Source organism: Staurois parvus, unplaced genomic scaffold (genome assembly GCF_062004578.1).
Source record: "Staurois parvus isolate SC_StPar_1 unplaced genomic scaffold, SC_StPar_1.0 ptg001454l, whole genome shotgun sequence".
NCBI lineage: Eukaryota > Metazoa > Chordata > Amphibia > Anura > Ranidae > Staurois > Staurois parvus.
In genome coordinates this window covers 279,695-290,807 of record NW_028319250.1, presented here as the reverse complement: position 1 = coordinate 290,807, position 11,113 = coordinate 279,695, and the positions used below count along the sequence as shown (strand labels likewise).

The 11,113-nt window shown below is 47.5% G+C and overlaps 1 protein-coding gene across 1 annotated transcript; it reads right to left on the bottom strand.

Moving 5' to 3' along the window:
* Window positions 1–397: 397 nt before the first annotated feature.
* Window positions 398–7,773, bottom strand: FITM2 (fat storage inducing transmembrane protein 2). Its single transcript, XM_089662293.1, has 2 exons — window positions 7,511–7,773; window positions 398–5,060 (listed from the first exon to the last, which is right to left on the bottom strand). Exons 1-2 carry the CDS (start codon window positions 7,681–7,683, stop codon window positions 4,454–4,456), a joined length of 780 nt encoding a protein of 259 aa, XP_089518419.1. The 5' UTR covers window positions 7,684–7,773; the 3' UTR covers window positions 398–4,453.
* Window positions 7,774–11,113: the final 3,340 nt, after the last annotated feature.

The following is an 11,113-nucleotide window of genomic DNA, read 5'->3' as shown; positions in this document are numbered from 1 at the left end:
TTGGCTCCCTGCAGAGTTACTAACAGAGAGTACCACACATACCTTACTTGCCTACCTCCCTAGCCCTGTCTGTAGGGCAGGGATAAGTCTCATGAAATGGCCCAAAGCGATACAATGCCGCACACAGAGATGCCCACAAGCTGAGAGTGATGTCGCTTTTTCCAAACCCACAGCTCTACTGATTGTGCTGCTGGTTGCAATGGTGTCCCTGTGGCCAGGCTGTGTGCGCTACTAGTGATCATCACCACCTCCCTGTAATCCCAGCCAAGTACCTCTCCCTCCCATCAGTTTATAGAGCCGACACGCCCCTTACAAGCCTAATTCCAACTTTCAGCGGGCATGCAGCAACTGACCAAGAAGACAGGAAATGACACAGGAATATGACAGGAAACCAAAGGGTGTTTCACAGATTTGTCTGATGTTTTCAAAAGTCAAACTTTGGTTTATACCAATCAACATTAGTGTTTGTACCCAACACAGGGCACCATGCACCCATCCCCCGTAGCAGCATCATTTACACCTATTGAGAAAACTAGCTGTGAAGATTAGTGACATGGGTGAAAAAACATTGCCATGATGGCAGGTTTAGAGTTGGCGTTCACCAACTAATACTGAACTCATCTGCTGCATATTGAAATATGAATTACAATTAAATAATACGTTTTAATAATTAAATACACTTTAGTAGGGGGCACTTGAATAAGTCCAGGTACTGGAAATGCGTCTGCGTTGCCCATAGCAAAGAATAAGGTTTTACCCCCTGGTCACATCAGGTGCGACTTGGCATGTGATTTGCAGATTGTATGCCAAGTCGCACCCTATTGTCCGCTATTACAGCGCTCATACCGGTGCGGTTCTGACTTGGTCGGAGCCAGACTGATTCCTAAAGTAGCCCATGCACTACTTCTGGTGTGATTTGTATAGACGTGTGTCAGATGTCTTGCAAATCGCACCTGAAATCGGCATGTCCCCCGACTTTGAAATCGTGCGACTTCACTGTAAGTTGCACAATTTCCAAATGGGGCTTGATGTGACCGGGGGGGCTAAAAGGAGAACTGTACTGCCGAATGGAATTGTAGCATTGGGACACTTAAATGTTGTACACTGCAAAACCATAAAACCCTGCACCAATTTTTGGCCGGAAATGTTATTTAGCAGTGTCCATGTACTTTGGCAGGTCATACAATCTGAGTGGGGCAGCTAACTATATGAAGCATAAAGAGAACCTGTCATTTTGCCCATTCAAGGTAAAGTAGCAAGTTCTTCTAACAGACAGCCGTTCACCCACCAATGGTAAGCTTTGCCACAGCCCCCCTGGTTTCTTGTTAGAGCCCTACAGAAAACAGGTAGGCATCTCACGCATGGAGAGCATGTGACCCCCCCCCCCCCTGCAGTCCTTAGGCCTGAGCAGTCAGTGTGGGGCTCACACAGGGTTTAGATCCAGGGCTCCGACAGACAAGTGGTGTGGCAGGTGAGCACGGGAATCACTCGCTCTCATGTATGGGGGAGCACGGGAAACACTCGCTTTCATGTATGGGGGAGCACGGGAAACACTCGCTTTCATGTATGGGGAGCACGGGAAACACTCGCTTTCATGTATGGGGGAGCACGGGAATCATTCGCTTTCATGTATGGGGGAGCACGGGAAACACCCGCTTTCATGTATGGGAGAGCACGGGAATCATTCGCTTTCATGTATGGGGGAGCACGGGAATCACTCGCTTTCATGTATGGGGGAGCACGGGAATCATTCGCTTTCATGTATGGGGGAGCACGGGAATCATTCGCTTTCATGTATGGGGGAGCACGGGAATCATTCGCTTTCATGTATGGGGGAGCACGGGAATCATTCGCTTTCATGTATGGGGGAGCACGGGAATCATTCGCTTTCATGTATGGGGGAGCACGGGAATCACTCGCTTTCATGTATGGGGGAGCACGGGAATCACTCGCTTTCATGTATGGGGGAGCACGGGAAACACTCGCTTTCATGTATGGGGGAGCACGGGAAACACTCGCTTTCATGTATGGGGGAGCACGGGAAACACTCGCTTTCATGTATGGGGGAGCACGGGAAACACTCGCTTTCATGTATGGGGGAGCACGGGAAACACTCGCTTTCATGTATGGGGGAGCACGGGAAACACTCGCTTTCATGTATGGGGGAGCACGGGAAACACTCGCTTTCATGTCTGGGGGAGCACGGGAAACACTCGCTTTCATGTCTGGGGGAGCACGGGAAACACTCGCTTTCATGTATGGGGGAGCACGGGAAACACTCGCTTTCATGTATGGGGGAGCACGGGAAACACTCGCTTTCATGTATGGGGGAGCACGGGAAACACTCGCTTTCATTTATGGGGGAGTACGGGAATCACTCGCTTTCATGTATGGGGGAGCACGGGAAACACCCGCTTTCATGTATGGGAGAGCACGGGAATCACTTTCATGTATGGGGGAGCACGGGAAACACTCACTTTCATGTATGGGGGAGCACGGGAAACACTCGCTTTCATGTATGGGGGAGCACGGGAAACACTCGCTTTCATGTATGGGGGAGCACGGGAAACACTCACTTTCATGTATGGGGGAGCACGGGAATCACTCCCTTTCATGTATGGGGGAGCACGGGAATCACTCCCTTTCATGTATGGGGGAGCATGTGACCTCCCTCCCTTCCCCAAAGCAGGGGCCAACTCAGCCAATCACCAGGCCTAAAACACTGTCATATGAGGAAGAGGAGAGGAAATCATCTACCTTGTGCAAGCTCTGACATCACCCTACACAGAGCTTATACAGGGCTTGGACTCGCTGGGTCGGAAGGCAATGGCAGTTGAACTTTTCACAGACCCTATCACTTGAATGGGCACAGTGACACAGTCTCTTTTCAGATGGTAAGAAGAGTATCTCAGGCTTGCCTACAGTTGCCACGATCCTGCCAAACACATATACCTCTCCCATATTCTGCTCCGAGCAGAAAGTGCCGCAAGATGCAAACTCTCTATCTAGGCAGGTCAGTGCTTATCTGTGTCCCTAGGCAAAAGAGGGGCAGGAATAGATTTCATTGACATTATTATACAGTGTATGTAAACCCAAGAGCAAAAACGTAATATATTACAGCTTACCAGTCCAACGCACACTTGTACATTGCAGGAACGTGTGCAAAATCCTGTGCTTTCCCGCAACGCACAAAACGAGCTGCCCTTTCATTCTTAATGGCATTAATTCTCAAGGCTCCCACACACATCTGCCAATGTGCATGCGTGGAGAAGAGCACTATGCGTTTTGGTGCGGTGCGATTTCACAAAAGGGTCAGGGACTTCTTTGGTGTGTTTTTTTGTGCATGGGGCAACCCATTAATATGAGCAGGTTACCCTACACCAATGCATGGAAACTCACGCAAGCTCCAATGGTGTGAAGGAGCCTTGGACACAACGGCTGCATTAGTGTTTTTTTTTTTTGTTTTTTTTTCAGGCTAAACTACATTTTCTGCAATCAAAAAAATATCATAACATATCAAACAATATTATCAGCCTACCCCGCTATCCACCTTCCTAGGAGATTTTTGCAAATCAACTCAGAGCATAGCGTGACAACACTGCTCCTCCAAAGATACAGTGCGGAAAGGGAGTGTTGTCACCCTAGGACAGGAAGTGCTTTTGGCAGGATCACCAGGGGTACAAAACAAAAAAAATGGAAACCAAGACTGAAATGTGGAATAGACTCCCACAAGAGTTGGTTCTGGCCAGCTCAGTAGATTGCTTAAAAAAAAAGTTGTGGATTCTTTCCTAGATACACGGAATATAACTGGATATAACATTTATAGGTAAAGTTGATCCAGGGAATATCCGATTGCCTCTCGGGGGATCAGGAAGGAATTTTTGTTTCCTGCAGGAGCAAATTGGATCATGCTTTGCTGGTTTTTTTTTGCCTTCCTCTGGATCAACTGTGGGTATAGGAATATAACTTTTTTTTATGGTTGAACTGGATGGACTTCTGTCTTTTTTCAGCCAGACTAACTATGTCATTATATCCCCGCTTTTTATATTTATGATATTAAGTGTAGAAGAGCTTAATTCGGCTTGTTTATATGCAAGGTGTCCCTGCCGGTGATTGGGCCAGTTAATGAAGAAAGGAAGTGAATGCAGCCACTACAGCTAAGAACTGGTAAGCTTTCTATTACGTTTTTTCCTTTTTTAGGTTTAGACACACCTTATCCATTTCAGCCATGACATCTGATGCCAAAGTACAGTTATTAAAACATGGTTTCTATAAACTCTAAACCTTGGGCTAGAGAAATATATACGGTGTTTTTTTTTATCTACCTCAAGCCCAAGGTTTAGAGGGAAAGCTCCATATTGCCAGATTTCTGCTGATGTTTCCTTCCGATGGTCCTGAACCAAGAGGCCCAATGTGGAGAATCTAGACAGATGTAATACTATGTAGTGTCGGCCTATTTAGCTTTTCTGTGACTCTTTCCTGGAGGAGAGCTGGGAGGAAGTCCAGGGGACAAGGTCTTTAGATACCACCACCTATAAGTGATGTACCAGGACAGGATGCCGAAGAAAGTTCCAAATATTTTTTGCCAAGGAGTATGGAAGTAGATAGAAGTACAAAAGAACATCAAAGCCCAAATGGACACCAAGAGTCCCAGAGACACAACCAGGGCGTGGATCAGTGGCTTCATCCCGTGCTTCTTAAACCGCTCATCTCGTAGAATGGCCGCTTCCTCCAAAATCATCAAGACACAATACGGGAGCAAGAACGAGTGGCCAGAGATGTCAAATCCGACCCAGAATCCTCCGCTCTTGATACACTCTCTCTTGTCCCCGTGCTCGGTTTTATTCTCTGGCTGCATCTCAGACACATAACAACTACCGGTGGCGTTTTCAACGTACATGAAAAAGTTTGTGCAGACGTACCAAATGATGGTTCCTACAAGCAAGGTGCCTATCCGGCGAAACACGGCCGGGACGCTCCGGGTCACAATGTAATTGGTCAGTCCGATGAAAGGCAAGAGAAGAGATAACGTCCATCCCCAGGAAAGCTTGACAAAATAGCTGCAAAAACAAGGGTAAGGGCGTGAAAACAATCCCATGAAAAAACTTTATGCACAAGAAACAATTTAGCAGAAATCTATAGATGGGGGGGGGGGGGGGGGAGATGCAGAGCACAGGAAGGAAAAAAAACAAAAAACCCTGTTTGGTACATTCATGGAAAAGTCTTTAAAATGTATCTGCAATAAATTTTGATTTACACAGTTTAGTCCAGGGGTAGGCAACCTGCGGCTCTCTAGCTGTTGTGGAACTACATTTCCCATGAGGCATTGCAAAGATTACAAAACTGAGTTACAGCTATGACTTGCAGAGGCATGATGGAACTTGTAGTTCTGCGGCTCTCAGGTTGCCTATCCCCTGGTTTAGGGAATGGTTAAAACTTGGTATTATTGCATGTGTCCAGCTGAAGAGATTTTCCCTCACTTCCTGTGGCAGGAACACAACAGAAATGAGAGGAAATCTCTCCAAAAGTGAGAGGAGATTACCATCAATGATGGGGTTTACACCGACGGCAGGATTTATTTGATCCCACTGACACCGATGACGGGATTTATTTGATCCCACTGACACCAATGACAGGATTTTTTTAATCCCACTGACACCCACGACAGGATTTTTTTTAATCCCACTGACACCAACAACAGCATTTATTTGATCACACCGACAGGATTTATTTAATCCCAATGACACAGACGACGGGATTTATTTAATCCTACTGACACCAACAATGACAGCAGATCACGGAGTAAATACAGTTGCCGGTTATTGGCCACAGCATGAGGAAACTACTGCTGATAACCTGCAATTGTCAGACAAAAGATTGACACTGATCATTAGTGCTGCTCATCAGTGCCTCCCCATCAGTGACCACCATTGCTGCATATCAGTGCAGCATCATCAGTGCTGCCTATCCATGCAACCTCATCAGTACACATCAGTGCTGCCTATCAGTGTAACCTCATCAGCACACATCAGTGCTGCCCATCAGTGTAACCTCATCAGCACACATCAGTGCTGCCCATCAGTGTAACCTCATCAGTACACATCAGTGCTGCCTATCAGTGCTGTCTCATCAGTACACATCAGTGCTGCCTATCAGTGCTGTCTCATCAGTACACATCAGTGCTGCCTATCAGTGCTGTCTCATCAGTACACATCAGTGCTGCCTATCAGTGCAACCTCATCAGTACACATCAGTGCTGCCTATCCATGCAACCTCATCAGTACAATCAGTGCTGCCTCATCAGTACACATCAGTGCTGCTTATCAGTGTAACCTCATCAGTACACATCAGTGCTGCCTATCAGTGTAACCTCATCAGTACACATCAGTGCTGCCTATCAGTGCTGTCTCATCAGTACACATCAGTGCTGCCCATCAGTGTAACCTCATCAGTACACATCAGTGCTGCCTATCCATGCAACCTCATCAGTACAATCAGTGCTGCCTCATCAGTACACATCAGTGCTGCCTATCAGTGTAACCTCATCAGTACACATCAGTGCTGCCTATCAGTGTAACCTCATCAGTACACATCAGTGCTGCCTATCCATGCAACCTCATCAGTACAATCAGTGCTGCCTCATCAGTACACATCAGTGCTGCCTATCAGTGTAACCTCATCAGTACACATCAGTGCTGCCTATCCATGCAACCTCATCAGTACAATCAGTGCTGCCTCATCAGTACACATCAGTGCTGCCTATCAGTGTAACCTCATCAGTACACATCAGTGCTGCCTATCAGTGCTGTCTCATCAGTACACATCAGTGCCGCCTATCAGTGCAACCTCATCATTGCTATTAGTGCCGCCTCATCAACGCACATCAGTGAAGGAGAAAAATTACCTGTTTGCAAAATGTTATCATAGAAACAAAGAAAAACTTTTTTTTCTTCAAATGTTTGCCACTTTTGTTTATAAAAACAAACCCCCAGCGATGTGTAAATACCACCAAAAGGAAGCTCTATTTGTGTGAAAAAAGTGATAAATATTTCATATGGGTACAGTGTTGCATGACCGCGCAATTGTCATTCAAAGTGTGACAGTGCTGAAAGCTGGAAATTGGCCTGGACAGAAAGGGGGTATAAGTGCCCGGTAGGTGAGGGGTTATATATGTCATGGGGGTGGCAATGAGGGAGCCAGAGCCCGCCACCCCAGTGTCTCCATAGCAACCAAAGTGTGGCCATTTGTGTCTGGTGTGCTGTGTGTTCACTGGAAGTTGTGACAGTGGGGGGCGCTCTCCGTGTGCTAGGAGGAGACCCTGTCCTGGCACAGCCATGGAATGTCAGGCTCACCTCACCCCACAGGGACACTAACCAGAGGGCAGCCATGTTGTTCTCTCCTCTGCGTCAGGTGACTGGCAGGAGCACGCTGACCACGTGACTGCAACTCCCCTCCCCCCAAACCTGGCAGAGCACGTGACCCGCCCGCTCCGGTGACCGGCTGTACTCACACGTTGAGGAAGTTTCTCTTGCTGTTGAAGTAGGAGTCCGGGAGCGGCCAGAACTCCTTCACCAGGGAGCCGCCCACCGTCACACAGGCCAGGAGCAGAGCCGAGTGTCTGCGGAAAACGTCACTGAACAGCCCGGACTGGACCACACAGGCGCAGCGCTCCAACCACTCCATTGTGCGCGCCCACCACACGGCTAACACGCTTCTCCGGACTGCGTGCGCGTCCCCGACACTGACAGCGACAACTGCGCATGTGCTACGCTCTCAACGCGGCTCCGGTAGTCAGGGAAGAGAGGTTGGAACAGCGTATCGTCTACTACCTCCGCCACACTCAATGGACGGTCTGTCTTCATCACTGGAGGGCGGCGGGAAACCAGTCACAGCGCCTTCATTCTGTACCGGAAGAGGACTACACCCTCTACTATGAGGGGAGAGGTGTACTCTGTGTCTGGTGCCAGGACTTGCAATGGCACTTCCAGTGTCCCTGTCATTATGTTCAATGGTCCATGCGGAATGTCTGCCAGTACTTCTAATGGCACTCTCCATATCCCTGCCAGTATTCACAATCCCTGCCAGGACCTGCAATAAAACTCACAAAATCTGGACCAGTATTTCAAATGGTAGTTGCAGAATTCTCGCCTTGGGTTTCCAATGGTATTCACAGAATCCCTGCCAAGACTTCCAGAATTCCTGCCACTATTTCTAGAATCCATGCTAGGATTTCCATTAGAACTTTCAGAATCCATGCCAGTGTTTCAAAAGGTAGTCAAAGAATCTATGCTAGCACTTCCAATTGCACCCACAGAGTCTATGCTAGCACTTCCAATTGCACCCACAGAGTCTATGCTAGCACTTCCAATTGCACCCACAGAGTCTATGCTAGCACTTCCAATTAAACCCACAGAGTCTATGCTAGCACCTCCAATTGCACCCACAGAGTCTATGCTAGCACTTCCAATTGCACCCACAGAGTCTATGCTAGCACCTCCAATTGCACCCACAGAGTCTATGCTAGCACTTCCAATTGCACCCACAGAGTCTATGCTAGCACTTCCAATTGCACCCACAGAGTCTATGCTAGCACTTCCAATTGCACCCACAAAGTCTATGCCAGTACTTTCAGTTGCACCCACAGAATCTATGCTAGATCTTTCAATTGCACCCACAGAGTCTATGCTAGATCTTCCAGTTGCACCCACAGACTCCATGCCAGCACTTCCAATTGCATCCACAAAGTCTATGCCAGTATTTTCAGTTGCACCCACAGAATCTATGCTAGATCTTCCAATTGCACCCACAGAGTATATGCTAGATCTTCCAATTGCATCCACAAAGTCTATGCTAGTACTTTCAGTTTCACTCACAGAATCTATGCTAGATCTTCCAATGGCAATTACAAAACCCTGGAAGTGTTATCAGCAGTACTCCTAGAATCCCAGCCAGTATTTATAGTACTCATAGAATCCCTACCAGGGCTATGTTCTGAATGAAAATAGACATTGTAATAATTATAATCAATCAGGAAACCTATAAATTCCTCCCTATGTCTGGTATCCTGTCAACTCCTAAGTGGGAGATCTGCCATCATTGCTGCCCCCTGAGCAATCTCAGCTCTATAATAATAGAGCCCCACTTGTGTGCCTTGGGTCCTAGAGAAGCTCAATCAATACAACATGCCCAGTGTTGGTGATGTCTCTACTTGTCCAGCTCTGGGAAGCCAATCCCCCCAAAGTGTTGTTTGCAGAGCCTCCCACTGACCACAGGGCAATTCTGCTTTTTTTGCGTGCCAAAATTGGGCCTTTTTGTTCTCCCACCAATAGCAAAGTTAAAATCATTAAGGCTTTGAGGATTTGGCCTAGGTTTAGAATTGGGCGGGTGTGGGAATCGCTCAATGTCGCTCAGAGAAGCCCGATGTCACTCAGAGGAAGCCATATGTCGCTCAGAGGAAGCCCAATGTCGAGTAGAGGAAGCCCGATGTCGCTCAGAGAAGCCCGATGTCGAGTAGAGGAAGCCCGATGTCGCTCAGAGGAAGCCCGATGTTGAGTAGAGGAAGCCCGATGTCGCTCAGAGGAAGCCCGATGTCGCTCAGAGGAAGCCCGATGTCGCTCAGAGGAAGCCCGATGTCGAGTAGAGGAAGCCCGATGTCGAGTAGAGGAAGCCCGATGTCGCTCAGAGGAAGCCCAATGTCGCTCAGAGGAAGCCCGATGTCGAGTAGAGGAAGCCCGATGTCGCTCAGAGAAGCCCGATGTTGCTCAGGGAAGCCCGATGTCGCTCAGAGGAAGCCCGATGTCGAGTAGAGGAAGCCCGATGTCGCTCAGAGAAGCCCAATGTCGAGTAGAGGGAGCCCGATGTTGAGCAGAGGAAACCCAATGTCGCTAATATTGGGTGGTATTGGCTGGTTCAATAGAAACCAGCTGAGGTGTACGGAAGCCGGTCTGGCTTCTGTCGAAGGGGCATGACCGAAAAAAGTCTACCGATTGGTTGGTTTCCAACCAGCGCTCTCAGCCAATGGCTAAGACCGCTGACCAGTGTGGTCTGGGGAGGGGGCAGTCTCACTGTCAGAACACAATAGCACAGCGGGGGAGATCACTGTAGTAACACCACTTGTGTTAGTACAGCGATCTGCCAGTTTTTTGTCATTCAGCCTACTGAGTTGAACGGAAAACAAATCATAGTGTGTATGGGGCATTAATCCATGAAAGTATCGGCGTCCTTCTCAGTGAATCCATGCTGCTGCACACAGTCCCAGTCAGATTCATGCAGCAGTGGCTTTAAAGGCTTACCCTGTCTGTGTAGTCAAACATATATCTGGACAACGTTTCACTGCTATTACGAGTTTACTCCTTTTTGCAGGTACAACCACTTGAATGCCCTCTCCAGCTAGGTTGCTGTCTCTGCCGGTCCCTGCTCACACCGCTACAACGCTGTCAGCCTGTCCCCACGTGGCCAATCTTGGTGCTTCTGGACAGTGGAATGTGTGGATCTGATGATGTCAAACCTGAGCATAGCATGACGCCAACGTGTTTCCCTGAATATCGGCTTTGTCGGGACGTGCACCTTGTCTTCCACTTTGTTGGTCGCTTTCTTAGCAAGAAGCAAGACCTGTGTAATTGAAATGGAGCGCAGAGCAAAGCTGGCGTTTACCATTGTGTGCCTGAATAACTTCAGCTAAACTTTGCTCATTGTTGTGTATGAATAACATGATTTCTTTGCATTGTGTGTGTCCAGCTGCTTTGCAAAAAGTCGGCTAAACTCAGCTAAACTGAAATTTCCACATCTGTGTGAATGTAGCCTTAGTCATGTCTTTTCCAATACAAACCACAAGAGGAGGCCATTCACTAAAGAGGAAAGTCTCTTCCAGCTGCTACCAGGCTAACAAAACAGACCACAGAACGGAGGAAAGTGCTTTGCTAAAGCCTTTGAGCTAGAAACTGAAAAATTATATATTTTGTAAAGAAAGCAAATATAAAATATTACATATAATAGCTATGTCTATATATATATATGTGTGTGTGTGTGTGTGTGTGTGTGTGTGTGTGTTCTTCAAAACGTTTCAGCACTTTATATGTGTGTGTGTTAATATATAATGTAAATCTATAATATA